This window comes from Megalops cyprinoides, chromosome 7 (assembly GCF_013368585.1).
Source record: "Megalops cyprinoides isolate fMegCyp1 chromosome 7, fMegCyp1.pri, whole genome shotgun sequence".
In the NCBI taxonomy this organism is placed as follows: domain Eukaryota; kingdom Metazoa; phylum Chordata; class Actinopteri; order Elopiformes; family Megalopidae; genus Megalops; species Megalops cyprinoides.
Genome location: NC_050589.1, coordinates 12,311,746 through 12,336,832, shown reverse-complemented (window position 1 = coordinate 12,336,832; position 25,087 = coordinate 12,311,746). Strand labels below are relative to the sequence as shown.

The 25,087-nt window shown below is 40.4% G+C and overlaps 1 protein-coding gene across 1 annotated transcript; it reads right to left on the bottom strand.

Annotated features, from left to right (window-relative positions):
- Positions 1–1,477: 1,477 nt before the first annotated feature.
- On the bottom strand, positions 1,478–18,272 carry LOC118780323 (sodium- and chloride-dependent GABA transporter 2-like). Its single transcript, XM_036532757.1, has 14 exons — positions 18,098–18,272; positions 14,080–14,214; positions 12,639–12,779; positions 11,915–12,002; positions 11,211–11,343; positions 8,327–8,461; positions 8,062–8,165; positions 6,503–6,627; positions 5,282–5,394; positions 5,016–5,153; positions 2,881–2,983; positions 2,521–2,621; positions 2,202–2,372; positions 1,478–1,603 (listed from the first exon to the last, which is right to left on the bottom strand). Exons 1-14 carry the CDS (start codon positions 18,270–18,272, stop codon positions 1,478–1,480), a joined length of 1,788 nt encoding a protein of 595 aa, XP_036388650.1.
- Between the last annotated feature and the right edge of the window lie 6,815 nt (positions 18,273–25,087).

Here is a 25,087-nt window from a genome sequence, read left to right as displayed (position 1 = left end):
ATTTGATTGTTCAATAGTCTGATGTATTTGTCATCCCATTTACAAAATCCTAAAAGCAACCCATATATATTTTTGTAACAAAATTCCATAAAAATATTTTCCAATATGATAGCTGGAGAAATAAGAATTTCACAATGAATTAAAGGCTACCATTAACAACAGCTGCATATATAAAAAAGAAAAACTGTAAAATGCAAAGGACTTATCTCTCAGTGTCTGAGTACCACCTGCCTTTTTGAAGATCAGTGAGGTTCCTATGCATGCAATGCAATGTTAATAATCAAAAGAAAATATGTGTCTGCATACACAACTTTTAACAGTAAAACTTCTGTTTGTAATATTCATTTCATGCTAAATGTCAAATACAATAAAAGAGAAAAATGCAAGTAAAAGTGTTAGACATATGACATATTCAGATACATGTATCTGTAAAATGCTATTATAGTGTAGACAAATGAGAGGGTGCTAGTGGGCAAGGAGCGCTCAGGTTATCCCAGTCCCATGATGCATAGAAGCATAAAACCAACAGAATGAAAAACTATCATTTCATCCCCACACATCAATTGTAAAGTAAAATATGTTTCGCATACATATGAATACATGGATGGATTATAAAAAAAAAAAATAGACAATTCTTTGTAGCCTATAGTAAATGAACTGGGCATTAACATTTTGACAGTTACTGGGGGGTGTGTTTCATTCATAGAAAATTGCCTCCTCCTAAAGCTGGACAGCTGAAGATCACAGGTTAAAATGTAGATCTATATTAATTGCAAATCCACTTAAATATTACACAGTCACAGACTCCTGAATAGTTAATGCAACATATTTGTATATATTCAGACTCTTGACCAATCACACTTTACTGAATTACAAATGATACAATTTCGTTCTGTGTTATTTTATTTAATAACACTGAAACTTAAAATTACTTATGTTAAGGTGGCATTGGTTTTATGTTAGAAAATATTTTTGCGTAAGTATTCAACCCATGTGCTCCAGAAGCTCCAAGTTTACACAGATGAAAAAAATTGTCCTAACAAGGACACAGCCGTCTTACCATCTAGGCCAGGCCTCTACCTGTGAACCATTAAAGTGTTTCATTTTTTTTAGAGAAAAAAACCCACTCTGGTTAAGGATCATTGGTCAGGCTGTAAAATATCACACAGAATGAAATGTCAGTGTATTATTTGTAATTCAATAAGATGTGAGAATTGGTCAAGGGTCTGATACTTTTACAAGGCACTGTATACAGATTTTGTATATTATCATCAATAAATGAGCTCAGTTAATATTGCTTCCTTAACTTGTGCTGTGATAATACAATCTGGGAATGTTATGAATGCAATTTCTTTAGTGGATGATTCAATGAATATCCATAAAAACAATGCCCTTACATTTACACTCAAAAACAAATGGCAACATTCTGTATTATTAAAAATGGATGCATCAAACGGCCTGTTTCATGTAATTTGTCTTATTTGCTGTTCATCTCTTCAGGACCAGGGAGATGCCGTAGGTGTGATTTCAGGGGCCAGGACCCTGGACTTTGCTTCCTGCTCATAGGAAGGTCATCTGCTGAGCTACAGACCTGCTGAAGCCGCTAAAGGGAAGGTAGAGGAGGACATATAGTCAGTGCTTTCAATGTTTTTTGTCACCATTTTGTTGATTGTTCAACATTTTGTATCCTACTTGTGTTTTTTCTGTTATGCAACTGGTTATTTCTTTCACTGCAATGTTTTTGCCTAGTTAGATTAAGTCAGCTGAACCAAACACTTCATAACTAATCAGAATTGTGAGGTCACTGAACTTCACAACAAATCAGAGTTGTAGGGATAGGCATGTCACGTCAACACCATCAGTCACTTCATGTCAACACCAGCAGTCTTTCTTATTATTGGTTGTCATATAATTTCAGTGTGATTTGTATGGTGGTTTGTTAATGTAATCACTGCTCAATAAAAGTAAAAGTGCAGTAACATGTTTCACTTGTGTATAAATAGTTAGCAGACATATCAACCAAGTTAAAGAATGTATACACCACATGCTTGTGTACACACAGGATGACACCACTGGAAGAACTTGAGGAAAACATACAGTGTAAAATTTGAGGTTGATTGATCAATTATTCTATACAGGTTATGGTCTATATTCAATGATCAAATCTATCATGGGTATGCTCCGGTATACTTATTGCATACCTGCCAGAACGTCCCTTTGCCATGAGCGAGCTTGTAGATCATGGTTAGGGGGATGAGAGAGAGGGAGGAGCCTGCCAGAAACCAGCCCAATGCGTACGCCCACCCCGGGTACAGGTAGGTGTTGTTGAACTTCAATGGGGAGTACTTAATCAGAGAGAAGACGAAGGTACCCTTCAGTGGAGAGGACATAAAAAATATATTAATGAGCAAAGAAACACACCAAGAAAGAACAAATAAAAGCTAAGACATTCTGTTTTACAGTTTTTGTATTTTCAGCTGGTTTAACTGCATCAAAAGAGGAATGGAGCTAAAGACCCACTGTGCAGATGAAAGGTGTGAGATAGAGCCAGCAGTACTTCGCCATTGGCCCGGGCTTGTAGCCAATCATGTCCTCAATGTTTTCATAGAAGCGGTCAGCACCTGCCAGAACAGAGGCATGGTGATGCAGGGACTTTAGGATGCTTTTCCTAAAGCAGTCCCATGTGTTATAACACACACATAACTAGGTGGAAAGGCTCAGTTCAAAGATAAAAACAAAAGGAAACTGCAATGGTACCACACGTGAAACAAATATTCTACATTGATCAATCTACTGCCTTGGAATAATGTATTGCAAAAGGGGTAATTGGTAACAGTTGAAGGTGAGATGAGGCAGACAGATGTGTTGCTCTGTGCTTACCATAGACCCACCCGATGCATATGGACTGACAGATTGACAGGATCAGCAGGGTGCTGCCGCTGCATACGTAATGGTCAAACAGCTGGAGCAGGTACAGACCTCCCTGCGCGGACAACACATTCCTGAATCAGAGCCCCATCATGCCATCATAAACAAAAACTAACGTCATGGGACACGGAATGACATAGACCTTTCTGCAGATTATATGTAATATCATACTATCATATGGTCATAAAAAATGAAATTTATCTCGTAAAACATGAGGCTCAAATGTATTCAAACACCTGCAATTTCTGTTTTGCAAATCCTCCTCTGGCCTGGATCAGACTGATACCAAACACCAAAATTTTGCTGTTGAGGCTTTCAGGGGGTCTCAAGTGTCAATCAAGGGGTCTTGGACCCGCTGAGACCCCCCTTATTTCGCACCCTGCTCTGGATGGGGAAATCTCCTTTCATTTACCCAATGCCAGATTTTTGGACAGCTTAGCTGCCGAAACCAAGCTTAACGCCTGCGCTCTTTTCTATGAAGACATGAATGCATTCAGGGTTACTTGGCTTCCAGTCAGGAGGTTTTTAAAGGTGAAAGAGAATGAGAGTACCTCAATAATACTTTTGTTTAGTAACAGCCCATTTTCCCATTTCCTCCTGGGAACAGCTAAAGTAGGTTTTTGGTGGGCCAACAATAATAGAGTATTTATGCGAGCAGGTGAGAGTTCCACTGGAATCAACTTCAAATTTAGCATTTTGCATTTCAGTTTATACAAATAAAAGCCTTCACCTCTTTTCCCCACTGTAACTGCTTAACTGATTAAATTAATAACATGTTCATTCTGAGAGTGATTACACAATTTTTAATGTTGTTTGTCTCATATCTACACAATATACTTTAATGAAGTAATTTAGTTTATTTAATCACCAAATGTAGTGGTTATGGGTCATGTGTTAGCATTAGAGTATTGTGATTTCACTTCAGTTTTTGGAAAACGGCCTACAGATTAACTATATATGTTTAAATCAATATGATTGTGGATATTACTCATAGCCATAACTGTTGGTTTATTTGTAGGCACCGAGCCATTGCTACTCACAGTGATATTTAAACATTACTTCTGTTTTAATTGCATCTTCCTGATGCTGTTTTTAACCACTCTTCCATTTTTAATCACCTTAAGGACAGAGAGAAGTAAGATAACTGTTCAGGCACTTGCCAATGTCATGGACAGTAAACAACATGTAAGCAAAAAACGAGTCTCTCTATCGATTCACAAAACAGTAAGGACTATTTATATCACCCTCCCACCTGGGATCCCCACAGGGAAAGCCCAAAATGAAGATAACCTTTCAGTAAATTAGAAGGCTAAACACGTCCTTCATATGTTGCTTACTGGTGTTCTAATCTTCTTTTGCTTAGCGTTCTCAGAGTGAAGATCCAAAATCATCCTCCTAAATGTTTTCAACTGCATGTCAGTATCCATGGCCCCATGAAGACGAGCTGCTATCAGCCACCAAAACATGGTGACCACAGACACTGTGAAGAGGCTCTTTGGCATTTATACTTGGCTTTCAGCAGAGGCTTGATCCTCACACACACTGTCCCTCATTCATTCACCTGATTTTTCTTATAGTCCATTCCTATAGTCTCCCTTCTGGTGTGGTGGAATAACAGGAAGTATCTATATACACTGTATATCTGTAGGAATATCTTCCTGCACTCCTTCATACTCTGGAAAGCATATTTAAACCAGAAATTTTATGTGCTTAGCCGCTGTGAATCAGCAGTCTTCTTCCCCAGTGTTCCCTGTGTTTACTGAGCCATTGCATATTACCACATACTTGCTAATTAGTTTAAAAACATACTTTAAAAACATACTACCCATTTTGGGTATTTGGGGGGGTGCTCTCTGCATAACAGTGGCTGTTAAATACATGTAATGTTCCGTCTCACAGATATCAATGTGTAGTGTTTTGTTTCTTTTGTTTGAGGCAACAGTAAAGTGTTCCATCTGGGCCACGATCCCCAAGAGCCAAGGTTCTTGTTATCATACTTTGGATTAATATCAGTTCTTGACATGCAATGATATTACAACAGCAAAGTAAGAAGCACTGAAGTGGTGGGTGTGGCACCATTCCCTCACCTCAGTCACCATGAAGAGGCCAGACAGGAAGCAGAAAGCACAGACCAGAAACAGCAGCAGCTCTCTCCGATACCCTCTCCGGATTAATGTGGGGAAGACATCTGTGACAGAGGTCATCAAGCTCTCAAGACCTACAAACTGGGGGGGCAATGAAGAGCACAGAGGTGGACAAAGGAGGGAGTGTGAATTTAATGGACAGTGTACAGGTAGACATTAGGGGGCAACGTGTAAGAAATTAACATGGACACTTGGGGCAGATGACTGACCTGGCCATCCACTCCCAGCAGAATGATCATAATGAAGAAGCAGGCAGCCCACAGCTGGGGCACAGGCATCATGGACACAGCCCGTGGGTACACGATGAAGGCCAGGCCAGGACCTGCACAGCACCAGAAACCAGTCAAACTATTCTGAAGGCTTACTCTTTGGCCTCCTTGCTATTTAGTTTAATTCTCCCTGAAATGTTGCCAGGAGTTTCAAACAGATTTCCACTCAAGCTTTTGTATCTCTTGAGAGAAACTGGGACACCAGATGAGGAGAAGGTTCTTTTCAAAAGGGCAAGGTCCATCTTGATTAGCAACATTTTAACTGCACTGGTACACTGCAGCATTGACTGCATCAACCTTCCATCCCTTCATACTACTCTCTGCATATTCCGCAATCAACCTGGTGTGGCAAGATTCGGGTAGCAGTGTGGCATAGTGTTAAGGAACAGAACAGCGGTAATGAGTAGGGCAGCAGTGTGGTGTAGTGATAAGGGCTCAAGACTCAGGGGATGCTGGTTCAATTCCTACGTGTGGGGTAATGCTGTTGCTCCCTTAGGCACGGTACCTCACAGTAAATATGCAGCTATATAAATGACTTACACGTAAAAAGGATAAATGGATAATGTGTCTTATAAGAGAGGGCCTACTAACGCAACATAATCATTCCATGGACAGACCAGTAAGACAGTTTGTTAGCTAGCTAGTAGTTGGCTAGCTAGCTACTGTTGTTAGAACTCTGGATTTTGGGCTCTTTTCTCAGTGTTTTGCCCTTACTAAATATCCTCTTTGTTAATAATGCTATCTTAAATTAACCATATCCAGCTAAGTCAAATGCCATTAGTTAACTGGCTAACAAGGAGCTCTTTTTCATGTGATTACAGCTTTCAAACTAATTTGCAAGCATGTGGTCAATAATGTGGGTGTGTTTGCTAGGGAAAAATCAATGCGAGTCCCTTTTCTGAAAATGACTCAAATTGTTAGCTTGGCCTTACAGTAATATGAACGACGTTGCAGAGAAGACATTGGTACCACAGAGAGTGCCCGAGAGGTGAAAAAGGGGGCAAGTCACTTACCTCTGGAATTCTTTTCCCAAAGAGAGCTGTAACCTCCCGTATCTTCCCAGCAAGATGAGAAACAGCCCCTGCCCATCCTCATTACTCAAAAAATTGGACACCATCTGTTACCATCACTCTGCTAATGTACAGCATTAAGTGAACTCACCGGACTCAGCAACCACGGAGATGTCCACATTCATCTCATAAGACATGAAGCCCAGCACTGAGAAGATGGCAAAGCCAGACACAAAGCTTGTCCCACTGTTCAGAAGGCACAGGTAAAACGAGTCTCTGCAACCAAGCAGGAAAGCTCATTTTAGTGATAAAGTCAAAGGCTGCTCAAGTGACGGTAGTGTCACTGTGCACCTACAACAGCGCAGTATTTCCTCAACAGCTAAAGGTTTGTTCTTATTTCATGACATTTATGATTCTTATACAATCTCATGCTGGAATATTGCCATTTTGATTTGTTCAATGTGCCTTTAATTGGTTCAGAATTGCAAACATATTTCCTGTGACTAGCATGCATCTAGATATATCCATCTCATGTCTGCCATCTGCTCCCCTGCACCGGTGTGGAAGTGGTCAGCCGCAGTGATAATGATGCATTCCACTATATCATATGATGCTGATAAACAGTTATCATTTATGAATTAATTAAGCACATAGAGACAGGGTATCCGCATTTGACTTTATTTAAATCTTATATTTCAATCTAAACTTGAATTTATTTTGTTTTTCTTAAGGCTGACGCTAGAGCCTCTAATTAGTACTGTTTTGTGTTGACAGTAATGTAAACGCACTTTCAGGGCGCAAAAACGCGATTCCCGGGTTTTAACATCATTTCAGCGTGCACTTTCAACGATATTGCCAGAAACGCTGTTTTCAACACTTTCAGAGCGCAAAAACGCGATTCCCGGGTTTTAACATGATTAAACGTGCAGTTTCACCGATATTGCCAGAAACGCTGTTTTCAACACTTTCAGAGCGCAAAAACGCGATTCCCGGGTTTTAACATTTCAGCGTGCACTTTCAACGATATTGCCAGAAACGCTGTTTTCAATACTTTAAGAGCTCAAAGACACAATTCCGGGGTTTTAACATCATTCAATATGCAGTTTCACCGATATTGCCAGAAACGCTGTTTTCGACACTTTCAGAGCGCAAAAACGCGATTCCTGGGTTTTAACATCATTAAAAGTGCAGTCATATTCTATTCTACCTTAAATGGATGTTGTTTATACAGAGCCTGCCCTGAGAAATCTGTTGCAACAAGAAAAAGGCAACACAGGAAAATGCCAGCTGTTCCAGATTTTCCTGTTTTTTTCATTACTTCTATTCAAATGGGGTCATAATAAAGTCAGAAATTTAGACTAAATTGTGAGTAAAACTGTTTTCTCACATCCTCAAACCGTGTGGCATCTGTTTAAAAATAGACATAGCACAAAAAAATTGACATTTTGAAATCAGATAAGAGACATTTGAACATTATGAAATCAGAATGGAGACCTGAGAATCAGAAGGGGAAATGAGAAATAACGTCACATTCTCTGTCAAGAAATGAGAGAAGTTTGAACAAATTTAAACTTTACTTTCTGTGTGTGCCAGAAAGTGGTGTGGAAATGAAACCCAAACCTCTAGCAAGATGATAAATATATACGAATTAGAGCAACGTCTTATGCTTGGATGCTCCTCCTCAGATCCACACCTTGGGCAAAACCTTACTTGTAGCAGTTGTTGTTGTACTTGTTGTAGCTACCGAGTGATGTCAGAAATCCAAGACAAATGGCATAGGAGTAGAATATCTGGGTTCCAGCATCCATCCACACCTGATGCAAGCAAAAACAAAAATATATGAAAATATCAAGGAACAGCTTAAAGTCTTGGAATGTGAGGTGTTCATCGAAGCATCTAGGATGCGCTGAAGCACTGCATATTGCAAAACAGTCTAATGAATGATGGTAAAGAGAGGTTTTCCCCTTTCTCGGACCTGAGGGTCAGCCAGACGCTTAGGGTTGGGGTACAGGTAGAATGCGATTCCATTTAAGGCACCAGGTAGGGTTACTCCACGAACCACCAGCACCAACAGCATCACGTAGGGGAAGGTGGCCGTGAAATACACTGCCTGCAAACAAGGACAAGGAGAAGGGTTCCCATGAGCCTCCAAAAAACTACCAAAAACAACCAAAAACCATCTTAGCAGCTTTTCCCAGTCTGTTCATTGCATGTGCAGAGAGGCAATAACGCTGAACATACTTAGCACAAGGTGTTTGCATTCATTAGGCATCCAAGTCATAAAGTCTGAAAGCCCACTGTTTCGGTCCTATTTATTTTTTTCCTTCCTCCACACAACCTTTCTAGATCACCGATTCTCAATCCTGCTCCTGGGGCCCCCCTGCTGTCTACATTTTCCATCTTTTCCTGCTCTACCTACCTGACTGAACTCATCAGTGGCACTTTTGACTAGCTGAGCACACCTGATTTAATCACTAATTTCAATCAGGTGTGTTTGGAGCAAGGATAGATAGAAGATATGCAGGACAGGGGGGCTCTAGGAGTAGGATTGAGGAACACTGTTCTAGATAATGTCTTTTGTTGTTCACACATACCAATATCCTCTGATTGCAACTCACATTTAGCACACCTATCAGGTGTGGTCTTGTTGCAGTTAGCCAAGGCTTGTTATACTTTACCACTGCTGAACACACTATTGTTCATATATTTTCTCAGCATTTCTTGGTCTCTTTGCAATTTGCCTAATAACTTTTACATTAAATTAAGATGTACGGCAGATACTCTTCCTTGCTTGCTGTGCTCCTCATAGGTGCCAAATTCATTTTTTTCTGATACATTCAGTTACAGTTACAGAATTGGGCTATAAATGTATGTTTGTGGGTTAGAAATGGCTCATGCACAGCAAGGTCAACACTACCATTGCTTGTGGACATTCAGACATGCAGAATCCATGAATATTTTTAGCATCCACTCATCCAAACAACACTTGCCACATTTATTCTTCATTGTTCCTAACTGTGGGAAGGCGCCTAAGGTTAAAATGGGGTGCATGTTCTTTCATGTCTAAATTTCTGCACAGTTATTTTGGAATTGAAGCAAGAGCTCAACATCACTGTGTTGCCAAGAGACTCTGATTCTCTACAGCACTCTGTGTCAGGGGAGCTGGGTTTGCATTGACGCAATTACTGCTGAAGGCTGTATGGGACACTTGTTCCTGTGCACATTTATCTCCTGCTGTGCAGAGCCCTTCACCCTGCACTGTTCTAGAACCTGTAATTGCTATGAGTAAATTGTACACAAATCAGTTAGGCACTGATTGCACAGTGGAATGCTGCTGCATGTTGGTGTTTAGAGCCCCTTAGTCCGATGCTGCTGTTGAATGGTAAAAGGTGAAGTGAAAGGTCAACTTGTGTCTCCTAAAAGTGCCATGTGGCTTGCCCAATTCCATTCACAGTAATTGCTTCAGCAAGATCCATCTTCTTGACCAGATGTAATGTTTTTAACGATGTAGAGAACCTTGTCGCTGCCTCTAACAATTTTTAACCTCTAAAGAAGACCCTGTGCTCAACCAGAACAACATAACTATGTTTAGTTCATCAGACGGTAAAACACAACTTTATGTTTTGCAGATGTGAACAACAGTGACTGTTGCTATCTGTGTAAAAACTGAAACATAATCAAGATATATCAGTTATTCTTTGAAGCATTTCATCTTCTGAGAAGGTTCACACCTTTTTAGATGAACTGTTCACAGGAAAAGTTCATCTGTAATGCCAATGAAAATGCAGAGCAGACAGGAAAAGGCTGAAGCACCATATTTTAAAGACAGATTTTTATAGACAAAAGGCTGCTGCATGATTTGACATACTGCACATTTAAGAATGCTTTTGTACAATGTACAGTGTAGTTCATATGATGTACCTCTATCTAAAAGTTGCTTCTAGTATCAGATTATCTCCTCTACCAAAGTCAATCCATCTACAGCTACAATCCCTTGTGTTTGACGTGGTGGTCTTCACTTGCCAAGAGACTTTAAATTACACTGTGGTCACTTGACTCTACTTTCTCCCTTACGGTACATTGGTTTGACGACTTTTATCACGTTATTACAGAAAAACAAGCAAAGATATGAATCTTTACAGTGAAAGGAAAGTTTTAAAAGAAAAAAAAAATCCTATACCTGCCACTGCTCCCATCCTGGTTTTCCATATCTTGATATATGCTGCTGTCTTTATATTTTCACAGATTAGCATGTAATAACTATCTGATCCTGGTGCCTTCTAGCACATTCCAGAGAGAAGACCCCCCTTATTTTCCATAACTAATTTAATATAATTATCCTAACTGGGATTTATTAGACTGCAGTTTCCTGTTTATATAAGTCTTGTTAAGACAGAGGGCTTCTCTCCTTTTCAGTATTTTTTTCTTCTGTCCTGTGTAGGACTGCTTAGCCAAGTATCCCTAAAGCCAGTTATGGCATAGCCCTCTTGATTTCTAACAGACAGACTCCAAATTACATACCACCTTTTACTTTTGTGTTTTTCTTCCCTCTGTCTCCATAACCCTTTTAGGTCAACCCCAAGCTGGAGATGTCGTGAAACTCTAAACCAGGCTATCTAAACTTCAGTAAAAACATCCAGTTCAAACAAATTGCAATGGGAATATTTGTGATAAAGCAAGAATTATGATCAGTTCTCAATGTCACCAGGTTTCTCATCTGAAGCCCTCCTCCACAGAAGAGAGCATGCCAATTAAAGCTTTCTGTGAGCTCACTTAATGCATGTAGCCTGTTACCCCGAGCAACCCATAACAAAATGAATATTCCTGGTGTCATAAATATGTAATCTTTGGATGTTCACCTTTCCTGTGGACTTCACTCCTTTCCAGACACAGAAGTAGCAGATGACCCAGGAGAGCAGCAGACACAGAGCAAGCTCCCACCTCACACTGCCCATCTCCTCAAGCCCTCCAGAGATATTCAGCACCCTTCGGCTGGGGAGATCCAGAAAAAATACACAACATAACTGTCATGCAATGTGAACATTCTGAATTTGTCTTGATATTAAAGTGATTGAAATGCTGCTAAAAAGTGCAGGATTTTTTTTTGATTTTTAAAAAATTTATAAGAACTAATTACATCTTGACAAAATATGCGTCTAGATTCATTTTGATTTTGTTCGCTGTGATCACTAAAATGACATGGTAGTAAGATTGTGAGGTAAAATATTTGTGGTAGTTGTGTTTGCTGGCTGTGGTTGTGTAAGTATCAACTATGATATTCAACCACTGTTTAAGGAAAGTCATTATACATGTAATAGTATTCATTCCTTCCAATTGCAATACTCTCAACAGCATTGTTGAGGAAACTAAAGGCCATGTTGAGATGCCTGCTGCCCTGTCAAGCCATCACTTGCCCAGTCTTACCGTCTGAAGCCTGCCACACCCTATCAAATATTTGTGTTCTTATGATTTATTTTACCTCAGGATCCCCATGATTTTTTCTGAGGTTTTGCAACTAGCTGAAGGTCTCATCCACGGCACAAAGAATTCACTTCTGACTTACTGCCAAAATTCCATAACCGGTAAGGTGGCATTTGGTGATGTGGTCCAATTGGTTGTGGCATTCTGCACGTCAAACTCCACACAGGTGGCTGAGGAACAGGAAGACACACAAGAGGAAAGAAGAAGGTCACCACCCGTGTGGCACAGAGGTGACCCGCAATCAAAGTGTAACACTGAAGGAGTCTGAAAAGGTGAGAAGGGCAGACAGTGACAGCTCTTTGTGATGTAAGAGACCACATTGTGGTAGATATGTAATCACTAACTCAGAGATCAACTCAGGGCTAGATCACGAAATTCCTTCAAAGTAATCAAATTCTTAACCCTAAAAAAAAAAAGCACGCCAAAAACAAGGAGTTATTGGGGTCACTAACAGAATGATTTGACTGTTTTTCTCTCGTACTGGGTTTGGCCAAACAACGCCTTGAGTCATATTTGATCACACATTAAAAGCTTGGTTTCATATCCTGAGACTGATAATCCTAACTGAAGTCACTCGTGTCTGCATTTCCTCCTGGGTGACTTGACACCCTGAAGGGTGGAGTCAAAAACTGATATCGAATGTTACACCACATGTGTGTGTTTCATGTACATGCAGAATGAAGATGTGCTCTTCCAAATTCACAGCTTCTCCTGGCTAAACCATGTGCACCATGTCTGAGCATGAGTGCAGCCCCATGCTGTGAGAGTCATGCTTTGTTCCTTCACTGAGCGGGCACTTTTACTACCTGTGTTCCAGGTGTTTTTGCAGGTGGCCCAGGGGAGCTCCGCACTGAAGGAGGCAAAGAGGTAGAAGAATGCCCAGGCCAGGATCACAATGTAGGTGATGGCTCCAAAAAAGACGATCAACTGACTGGCATAGCCAAGACCTGACACAAAAACATAGAAGTGTTTTACATTATGTTTATTACATCTACTACCTTTAAGTCTTGACACTTTGATAGAATAAACTTTGCCACATCTTTGCCACAGCATGGTTGGTTGGTTTTAGTAGTCATTTAGGACATCTGGTTTGTGCTTCAAACGACATGGTGTTTGTACAATTATTTGTAATCATGACTAAACTTCACAATATGTTAATGGAACTGGATTTTGTATAAAAAGCTGATGCAGTTATGAACTGTCCACTCTATTTGGTTAACCTGAGAATAGAAATGATAGTCATGTGACCCCCCCTCACACTATTCTGCATTGCATATTAGTACTTTTATGACACTCTGACAATGAATAATACAATGCAGTGGGTTAAACGCGGTTTATGCAGGCGAAGACTTAGTGGGGCTTTGTAACCTGATCATTCACATAGTGCACACTATCCTTTGCCCTCTTGACTAAAAGGGGTAAAGACCTCGCTCTTTGGGACAGGTAACTCCAACTGTTCACTGAGAGACAGAGCCAGGTACCCATGATCATCTCAAAGGATGGCACCCATGCTAGCCTGAAGTATCTCCAGCTTGGCAGAGCTTTGCTCCTCACTGTGCACGGTAGGCTTTGGTTTTGTCAGCCAGCGTGAATGTTCTGAAGTCCTTGGGCTTCAGAACATTCACGCAAGCATCCAAGCAAAACACTAAATGGTCAAGCATTCTTATTATCACTGTTTTACAATGTTTGCCTGATCTTTATGATTAAAGTTAAATTTATTACAAAGATCTCCTGTCTGTCACCTGAGATTGTTAAAACTTAATTTATGTTACTACGGTTAACTGCTGCCACACTCTCCAAAGGTGTGTAATGTAGTGTGACATAAAAATATTGACAAAAATTGACAATCTTGCATCAAGCAATCATATGTAATGAGCTGTGTTCTCTTATGTGAGAAAAAGCACCTGCCAAACAATTCAATTAAGCTCCTTTCTTTGGGAAAAAATTGAATGATTTCCAGAAATGCTATGGGAGAGTTGAAACAGTGGTTCTACCTCAGTAGATAATAATGGTCAATGGGATCTTAGGTTAACCTTAGAAGAACCACCTATGGTCCCACAGCGACACACCTTTGTGTTCAGCTGCTAGAAAGCTCTCCTCACTACTCACTCCAGCACCAGTTTAAGCCACACTGTCCTAGTGCTGTCTCTGATCTTAATTATGCTGTCTGTGTCATGGCCTGGATATTCTATACAGAAAGGCCCACATACTTATGTGCATCCTGACCAGTGATAATTTTTGAATTACCCTCAAAAAGGGGGCAGATCTTGCTCCAGCAGGTGATTCCACCCTGGCTGGTGTACTGGCCCAGGGACGTCTCCAGGATAAAGAGGGGTATGCCACAGGTCACCAGAAACAGGCAGTAGGGAATGAAGAATGCACCTGAGTAATAACAAAATAACAAAAGGCAAAAATTAATGACAAGGTTTGTTAAGAAAAGCGTGATTATATGCATTTAGGAGCAGTAACCCTCAAGAATGTGTGTTGTTTGCCCATTAAGACTCTACTGTGTTTTTATAGATAGAATTTAAGTATAGATATTAAATGAAAAAAATCTATACATAGGTATACATGAGGTAAATACATGACAGCTCTGATCCCAAACACTTGTCTTGCTTTGTACACTGGCAGATTTCCACAGTATTCATAGTCAGTTTTCAACTGAATCTGTCCTACACAGATTCCTACGCTTCATCAGACAGCTGTAATGAGTAGCTTTCTATGAATTAAAGCTTTGCTTGCTGTCAACAGATGTTAGCCAGAGGGAATTGCTGTGGCAAATTCTCTGACCCCTCCTGCTTAAAGCCTAAAAAGTTTCCTTTCCAGGTGCCCCAGGACCACTTGAGCAGAAGGGGCTGCTTTCTGAGTCACAGATGCAGCAGCCACTGCAGCTCTCCAGAGGTCTCATCAGACCAGGAGTGTGGCAGGACCATGGACAGCACTGACCCTGCTCACAGGAGTGCTGCAGGACGTCAGACAGCACAGGTCCCACTCACAGGGGCCATGCAGGATCACAGACAGCACTGACCTCACTCACAGATATGGCAGCAGCTGCAGCTGTAATCACAGCAGTTGCTAGCTGCCTATATGAAGGCCCAGCTCCTGGGAAGGACAGAACAGGCTGTGTAGTGGGCCAGAGGGCTGTTTTCGTTATTATGATGAGATGTTAGAGGGACTTTTTGTGACAGAGTTCTTTTCTGAGTTTAACTTTGCCTTGGTTAACCAACCTTTAAGAAACAATTGTATTTGTAACAAAGTACGCTTTTTAATGAAATAAATTAGAGTGATTATTATATTTGTTGAAAATGTTCAGAACTTACTACATAGATTCAACATTGTGCCAACATACATGGTTTTTAAAAATAAATGATTATTTGGCAACTTAAATTACTAAAAGCAGAAGTGAAGACATTTGCAGGCTTTCTTTTAAATAATCATTTTAAGGAAATTGTCTCACTCCACCCTTTCTCATTCTTCATGAATGATGGTGTGGCATGTAAAAGGCCATCTAATACAACTGGGTGTGGCCATCCTTGGGAAAAGATGAAATATGTGGCAAATTCTGTCAAAGCTAAAATGCAGACCATGCAGGGGGTGTTAGAAGTGGCAGTCAGCTCTGTTAGGTGCCAACTCGTTCAGGTTGTTCAGGTGTTCAGGAAATGTTCAGGTGTTAATGAATTTTAATGAATATATATTCAGATACATTCATTAAATATTTATTTCACATTTAAGGTGCACTTTATGTTATGTAATAACACTTGATGGTACATGATGATCTTTTAGCTACCCCCTTTTTCTGCCATCCCTCTATGTGCCATGTTTTTTCATGTAAAAATACATATTGATGATATACACTATATGGACAAAAGTAATTGGACGCCTGGCCATTACACCAACAGGGACTGTAAAGACATTGTATTCCAATACATATAATTTAATATGGAGTTGGTCCCCCTTTTGCAGCTATAACAGCTTCCACTCTTCTTGGATTTTCACAAGATTTTGGAGTGTTTCTGTGGGAATTTGTGCCCATTCATTCTGTAGAGCATTTATGAGGTCAGGCACTGATGTTGGACGAGAAGGCCTGGCTTGCAATCTCCGTTCCAGTTCATCCCAAAGGTGCTCGATGGGGTTGAGGTCAGGGCTCTGTGCAGGCCAGTCAAGTTCTTCCACACCGAACTCATCAAACCATGTCTTTATAGTCCTTGCTTTGTGCACTGGGGCACAGTCATGCTGGAATAGAAAAGGGCCTTCCCCAAACTGTTGCCACAAAGTTGGAAGCATAGCATTGTCCAAAATGTCTTGGTATGCTGAGGCACTAAGATTGCCCTTCACTGGAGATAAGGAGCCTAGCCCAAACCCTGAATAACAGGTGTGGCCAAATACTTTTGTCCATATACTGTAATTTATAGAATATTTTTAACACAAATAAATTTAGCATGCGTAATTTATTGCCACTTTGGTATATTGCAATTATTTCTGATTTTCATTAATACATTTTACTTGTATTTGCAATGTATTCTTCAGATGAAAAACATATTTCTCAATACATTACAATGCATTTCATTTCCATATAGGTCTACATCTCTAGTAACAGCATATCTTAAATAAGTGACCTCATGGAATACATCTACTTCATTAACTGAGGTATACCTGTATTTGTGTTTTTACTCGTATGGACATTGTGGAAGAATATTGTGAGTGAGAATGTTGCTCATGGGAATCTACTGCTCACCCTGTTGTATAATATTATAGTGTACAATGCAGAAATAAGCAAGAGGCCTCTCCCATAAGGAGGATGATAGTTAGCTGCTTGCTTCTGTAGTTTTTGGGTCACCGTGCCCTACCACAAGGAGCTGCGGAGCAGAACCCGCTCTGACTGTGTCCCGAGTCACATATGCTCTAGAAGGAAAACCCTATATATAGGACATATATATTTCTACCTTTATAATAGAGTTGACTGCATCACCTGTCCAGCGTGCATGTGTTGACTCTCCCCGTATGGGCACGAAAATAAAGCTTTGCTCCTCTGAATCAGAACAACTGCTCCGCCTGAATTATTTCCTCACCAGACATATTTTTGTGTAACCCAATGCTCCAGCTGGGCTTTCAAAATAAAAGTCCTACCAGCTGTATCAGTGGTATGTTTATGTCTAACTGACCTTGTTCCACTTCTTTCTCCACCCAGGTGACCACACCCGGTAGTTCATGACACCCAATACAGAATGGGGGACTCAACAACCTCAGTGATGTACTTCAATTCCGTCTTATAACATTGCCCTCTTCACATGAAGGAACTTGAACTAGTTGTTCTTGTGGTGAGAAACAGTATTAATTTTTAAATTAATAAAAAACAATGTTATTATTTTTTTCATTTTTGGCAGAGCTCCCTTAGTAACAGTTCTCTCCCTAACAGAGAACTGTTACTAATTTGTAAACATTTTTCAGATTACATCAAAGTTGTTTGTTACTTTTATTATGCACTTTATTTACAGGGCACAAATTGTTCAGAGATGTCACTGGGTGCTGAATTACTATGAAGAAAGCACGCTAGTGGGGGAGGTCTGAGAAAAAGCCTTTTTGATGCTTGTGCCTCTAAGAACATTAAAATTACCCACCGTTTTTGATTGGACAATCTCTTTGCAAGTTATAGGTACAAACACAGTTCTATTTTTTATGTTGTAATTATGGGAAATCCACTCTTTACAGAACAACTTTATTATGAGCTATTAAAATATAATGTTCAAAACCAAAATTAAATAAGGAGTAAGTGTAAGGGGCAGTCTGTATTTGCTTTATTTACTGAACAAATGGCAAACCTTCTACAATAGAATATATGCCCTTTTTCACATATTGCACGCTAAAGCCATAAATGTATACTTAAAATAATTATGCATTAATGTATAACGATATGCAGTATAATATGCTTAAAAAGGATTTCAACCGGTTACAACCATTTTCATTTCTATCCAATGAAACTGTTACAGCTGCATTTAATTACATCACTGTATGATGTTTTGTGTATGAAGTAATGTGTTCTTCAGTTATTTTCCTTCCTGTCCTTTTCCTTCAAAGTTGTAACTACTACCACTGCTATGACTACAAGGAAGAACAACATTATTAAATATAATAAAGTTGTCTTTGGGAAATTCACATGCTTTTAAACATGTTTAGATCAGGTAGAGTGCAGGGGAAAACCACTGAGGGAATAACTTGTACTCTACAAACTGAGCTGATGACCCGCACAGGACGCAGGGAAGCTTACCTCCTCCATTCCTGTAGCACAGGTAAGGGAATCTCCACACGTTGCCCAGGCCGATGATGGCTCCGGCCACCGTCAGAATGAACTCCAGTTTGTTTGCCCATTGCCCCCTCTCCTGGAGCCTCTGGCTGCTCTGCTGCAAGGGAACCGCTGCTTCCATCTCCACACTGCCTTCCATCCTGTAGTGCTGACTGGCAGTGGGAGCTAAGACCCAGCCTGAGCGACCACTTCAGATCCTGCTGGGATTGGCCGCTGTGACTCTTTCAGATCAGAGCGCCAAGGAGCAGCTTGGTGTTTTGCGACCTGAGGGGGAGTGAGTGCAGCAGACGCTGACTTGGGACGTGACTATTATTACTTGGACTTCACTCCTTTTAAGGAATTAATGGGACGGCGCATCGGGTCCCTTACTTAATATTGAGGGCAACAGGGTGGAAACATACCTGCAGAATCCTGTCGTTTTGGGAGGGGCTGTAATTAGGTGGCGAGTATTACCAAATAAGAGCTATTCCAAGAAGCGTAACATCTGAGCTGTGTGTTATAAAATGTATGTTCGGGACAATGTTAATATGATAAACTGTCAATCTCATAAACTTTGTACAGTTTGAGCAGTTCTTCCTCATGCATTTTTGTGAAGTGCTCCCTTCCTGTGTAGTCAAGAATATAAAAAAATTTAAAAGATCTATCCTTTATAATTTATGGAAAATTGTTGTGTGTTATACAGCGATGCTATTTAGGTTCCAGCTTAATATCCAGTAATTTGGCAGTTTACTTTTTAAAAATGAAGTAATGAAATAAATAAAATTAATTAAATTAAATTGAAATGAAACTGTGGTTACACAATTACCATGTAAAAGCACACCACAGTTTCATTTCAGTTTAATTTAATTAATTTCATTACTTCATTTTTTAAAAGTATGGCACAAGCCATAACTACAGTTAGTGCTCTATGGGATTGTTTATTACAAGAATATCGTTTAACAGGGCACTTGATTAACAGTCCAAATAATTCAGAAATAGAAAGGTGGTTTGTCTTGGCAAACTGTGGAGATTAGATGGGAGGAAAGACTGTGAGTGCTTGGCTTGGATCGCTGATGCTCAGCTGGCTAACAGCATGTCTATATCTCCACCTGCCAATCAAAACTGAACATTACAAAAGCAAGGGGTGGGAGGGGGGATGGGAGGAGGCGTGGTGAAATTCCCACACAAAATACAGAACAGGCCAGTGCTTCTGACTGATGCAAGTGTTGATTGGTGGTGGGAAAGAGCTGTGGGTGTAAGCCCTTCCTCCTGAACTTTAGGTTATGCTTGTTACTTAACTCTATTCATAACTTGGAAAGCAGACCGTTCATGTAATGTGTGCATGTTTGTCTCATCACTCTGACAACTCCCTGTAACCCCAAACCTAACCTTTCCCCAAACCGTGAACCAGAATCTGAACTCTCATACAAGTATGTCCCCACACTACAGCTCTCAAACAAGGCTGGTGCACTGACTACACACTCACTGTCAGCTTAAATGTTAAATGTTTCTCAGTGTGATAACGCAACGGTTTGAAAACCTTCTTGACAAGCACCTCTATTGTCAGAGTAAGTGACAGAGGGGACAGAATGTGCTCTGACATCCAAATGTTGCATTTTCAGCCACATTAAGTTCAAGAGCTGTTGCTAATTAGTGACCACTTGTGCTGCTTGAAAAACATGCCTTACATTTGCCAAACCTTTCCAAAGGATTTGCACACACATGCCAAGGTCCAAACTCAGACTTTACATGAAATAAATTATGAAAAACCATCTGCCCGTCATTAATGAAGCTGTGCAAATCAGAAACACAGGTAGCGATATGAACCACGGGATGATTGTTTATATGGACACAGACCAGTGAGCTTGGCTGGGTGGTGAATACACCCGCTATACCAGCGAGACTGCAGCAGATGGCATATCAAAGGAACCAATGCAAGTCATGTGTAGGGACAATGCCTACGATTAGAGGGGGGTACCACGTGTAAGGAATATCCAAATAAGTAGGAATAGGAATAATTAAATTAAACACATGGAGGCGCCATACAGAATATGGCGTCTAGCCGTCTACTATAGTGGTTAAAATAAAAGATCAGTTTCAATTTTGCTTTGTATATCAGTCTCATAAAATATACTAAACTATTAATTTGGAACTTCAATTAATAATTAAATTAATAATCACAATCGAGATTACCGCATCAGTAGTAAATCTTAATCAAATCACAATATTATCTAATTAGCTAAGTAAACAAATAACACTGATGATTCAGCTAAGAGGTGAAGGTATTTAGAATTCTGATCAGCAGAGGTTGGCGATATTCATTCCACGAGTAACATTACAGACAACCTTGGAAAAATAATGCATTTATTGAAATATAACATCAAAGTAGTAATGCTCGAATCAATACATTTATGTACAATAAGGGAAGCATGTGTATGTATTTACACTTATATTGTATGTAGGTTTGCGCGAATGTCTTGCGCTAGTGTGTGTGAGCGCATCATAGGATGTGTGCTCCTTTGTTCTGAGTCGTTCGTGTGTTGCGCGTGCACGTATGTGCGCGTGCTCGCTGAACACTTGTTGAAAGAGAACAAAGGAACATGCGTGTGGACTGTGGCGGCGAATTTGACTTGCCTATGTCAGACACACATACATATATCGTACCCATGTCAGACAAACATAACGTCTGTCTGGTACAGGATATGTTCGGACGATTGATAACCGCGGGGTTATTCTGTGCGGATTAAAATAAGGTAACGGGGGTTAGCAAGAGGATACGTATGCAAAGACCCTATGTCTCTGGGTGAATAGTGTGTGTCAAATCAGCTAGGATCAACGAAACATAGCTAGCTACATTCCTCGAAATGATCTGAATCACACGCAGGTACAAACATTCATAAAAGTAGCTAACAGTCGGTTGTTTGGCTATGCAATGTCCTATGCCCAGAGTTAATAACCTACTGTAGCTCCTGAAATGAGGCCCAAATCTTTCGGTTCTGTGGGTGGTTTCGCTGGCGGTTCCGTCGTCGGGGAGCCAGTGCTGGTCTGGTTCGGTCCAGATTGGTTCAGGCCCTGATGAGGGTTTCTTTCTGGGAGATACGTTGAGGTGGATCCGGTCGCACATTTGTCTCCGGGTGGTAACAAAGTCGCGCTGCTGTGATTGCTGGCGCTGAAACTCGTCTCTTGTTTTATCGATCTCCGCTAGCAATTCCTGCATAGATATCGAAACGTAGAAACCGCGTTTGCGATTTGACCTGCGCCTGCGTGGTAGCCATATTGGAGCGGTCAAGATCCGCTAGTAAACAAAAACAGTGTGTGTTCAGAGATGCAGACTTCTCTACAAAATCGACTGTAGCTCGCTTAATTCTGAACCGATTTTCATGAAATTCACAAAAGCTGAAATTTTAAAAAATTTGTACTTGATGTTGCCTGTTCATAGTTCGGAGGGAATCGGAACCTACATGTCTCAGAGGAAGTTGTGGCTATTCAGAAGGTTAATGTTTTAGCATAGAGGTGATTAGATCCTCCCCTAGTAAATGAATTTAATTCTCACGTTTATAACAAACCATATTTCATGAAAATCGGTTCAGAATTAAGCGAGCTAGTTCTCCCTCAAAGACATCACTAAGCCTACCGATACCCCTGACTCTGAGCCTGATGAGGAAATCCCGGCAAGGAAGGCGAGAGCCAAAAAAGGAGAAAATAAAATGTTACCTGGTATCCTATAGGCTACATTTGATGCCATGTAGGCCTAGCCTTTTTTAAACAGGCTACATATGTTACAGGTTACAGATATTTCGTAATAGCCTACATTTTAGCGGCTAATGTTGAGGTTTTGCTCAATCGTTACTGTTCATTAAATAGACAAACTGATTTGAGGTGGCTGTCATTCTTTCGTCAACCTAGGTGTACATTATATTTGCGTTTGTAACATAGACTGTGACCGGTAAGTTTCAAATTTGTCCGGTAAAATAAATTCTTTCTGGACACCGGACCGGCAAGAAAAATTACTAACGGAAACCCTGCACTGTACCTACACATGAAATTCAATAAAATATCAGTTCCCCCTTGGATTGCAGTTTTATATATTGTATTTACATTTATATCCGGTGTTTCATTTTTCTTGATTTGATAATGCATGATGTTGTTAATTAAAAAGAAACACAGGCAGTTTTGTGGTAGTTTGTCCATAGGCAGTCAATACCAGAACTGGTGGAACTGGTTTCTCTATCACTTTTTACTGCAAACCCTTGGGGGATGTGAGAGGAAAAGGGGAAACAGAGGGCTGACTCTGGTAAGGATCCAGGCAAGGAGCCGAGAAGTGAGGATTTGGGGTTAAACCACTCTGCAGCACGAACAGTCAATATGGCATGCGTGGGTATCATTTCTCCATCTAGTGGTCATGAGTTGCTGATCAGTAAGGACCAGATACAGTCAAGCCTTAACATGCTCTGTCCTAACATTTGAGCAATAAAATGAATGAACTTTAATATTTATTTGTGTGTCCTGTCATATCCAGGTTAACAAAAAACATCCTTTTCATGTTGGTGTGAGACTGAGACTTCATTATGATGCAGCGTTACGAAAATAATAATAAAAACAGTTTAATTTAAGTTTAAATAATATAGTTTAAATAAAAACAGTTTAATGGCAGTTTAATGTGTCTTCCATGTTATTGCTGTATGAAGCTGACAGTAATGTAATTAAACTGTCTGCAGAATGCACTGGAGCCGCAGATGAGAGCGCAAAGATGCTCTAAAGGGCACGAATGCAAAGGCTTCACAGCTGCAGCACACAGGGCTCCCAGCATCCTCCACGCCGGAGAACTGGAGTTTATACAGATAATATTAAAAATAACATGAACATCCAACCAGTACATTCCACTGATTACCGTGCAGAGCACATTCTGATTGGATTATAACGTTCAGCCGCCACGCCTGACACCAGTACGCACTCTTTGACCCTGACACACCTGACAGAGCGCTTTGCACTACTGTTACCTTTTCATCTTCACCTCAAGGTGAAGATGAAAAGGTACACCCTCACTGCCACTCTCCCTCCCTGCCTGGTGATTTATCACAATCACACCTCACATCTTGACAGCAGTTCTCTTAATCACAGTCAAAAAACTGAAAAAAAAAACCACACACACACATATATATATATATATATATATATATATATATATACATTATAACAATTATAAGAATTTATATATATAATAAAATTGTTATAATGTTTCACTGTTTTACGTTGTGTTCATTTTTTTACCTGTTCATTCTGAAAGCACTGGTAACATTTATTCTGAAATGCTCGTCTGAGTCGTAGTTCTTCTGTCATTGTAAAATATTGAGAAACTCAGAGAAACAAAGCGAAGGAGAAATGACTACGTAAAATGCATTATATAGGCCCTTACATAACCCTTTGTTTTGCATCTACGACAAACTGATTACATATCATTTGATATATGCGGTTTGTTTTGTGTGTTACTTTGTATGGCACATGTCACCAGAGCAGACTGAAATAACAATTTAACCACATCTCTAATGCACAGTCCTCATCTGACACCTTTAATTTTGAAAGGTGGGCTTGTAGGAGTTTACAACCAAAGGATAAATATTGAAGGAGCTGTTAATATATTTGTGCCCAAAGGGCAGCTAACCTTAACTTATCATAATGTTGTGGGAAGTGTGAGCTATTCCTAAGCAAGCAGGTGCTGACTGTAGGAACGTGTGAAAGACATCACATACTGGCGTGGGAGGGAAATATACCATTATGCCTTCGGTGCATTCCTCCCCTTTTTAATGACTTACATATTCTTCCTAGTCAATTACTTTCTCACCACCTCTTATAAACAGTCCTGTCTTGCACAACAGAGTTTCTTGTCTCGGGTGCGTATTTTTTCTTTCCAGTTGAGCAACTTTGTCTGAAGAATAGCTACCAAACGATCCACAAGCATATTTTCAAACATGATTCCATCTATTTGCAATTGATTATTCGGTCCTGGGAGTGGAATGTATCAGCAGGCTCGTTCCTGATTGGTTAAGTTAGCGTGTACCTCGCCATTCATAAAGGATGCTGTAATGGTTGAGCAGGAGGGACCCAAATGCAGAGATCATTCAAGACACACAGGAGAATTACAACAAACAAACTTTACTGAGCAAGCAAAACATTGGCAAAGGCACAGCATGCAGGCAGGCAAGCTCAGGACTGAGCAGGGAGCAATGCAACAGGTGGGGTTTAAATACACCAAACAATCAGACTGATTGCAAACAGATGTGAACAATCAGACAGTGATGCACACACAAGAATGTCCCTCTGGTGGGGGCTGAGGGAAGCAGCAGGCAACTGGGACAGACTGGCTGTCACAAGGACCCCTGCTGGTCACTGCGGGAAGCTGTCGCCGAAACCCTGACAGATACATTCTAGAGACTGCCCACTGTGGAAACCTGTGTAAACTGTCTTATTGGTATTTTGTAACATACAAGTGATCAATATGTATGTTTATGAAATAACATGATGAACCTCTGCAATATGCCTAATCAATGTAAGAGTGAAGGTGCTGACGTGATGCTCTGTAGCCAGGTACAGGGAGTACTGCCCCAGGTAGATATTTGAAAACACAAATGTAGGCAGTATATGACTTGAGGTGATATGATTTTTGGTTGTCACTATGTTGATCCACATCCTGGGTTGGACTCCTCTGCCTTGGTCCTATCCTAGAAAAATACAAGCTATGTCCCAATCCACATTGTCCATTTTTTGGGTGACGCTTTACCTGTGTCATATAAGCACATACCAGCTGATGGAGGGGAAGGGGTTTCAGAACGTATGCATCTGGGACAGGGGCATGCGGTAGGGGGGCAGAACCTAAGTCTACAAATAGAACATATAGCTGTTAGGCCATGAAGCTCACCAATCCCTTTGATGCAGCCAAGACAAGAGGGCACTGTACTTGTATTATATCCTAAATGT

Coding starts and splice junctions, on each gene's coding strand:
- LOC118780323 (XM_036532757.1), bottom strand. CDS start 18,272: ATGGAAGGCAGTGTGGAGATGGAAGCAGCGGTTCCCTTGCAGCAGAGC. Junction 12,780..14,079: donor GATCTGCCCCCTTTTTGAGG/GTAATTCAAAAA, acceptor TTTTTGTGTCAG/GTCTTGGCTATGCCAGTCAG. Junction 11,344..11,914: donor CCGGTTATGGAATTTTGGCA/GTAAGTCAGAAG, acceptor GGATCTCCCCAG/CCGAAGGGTGCTGAATATCT.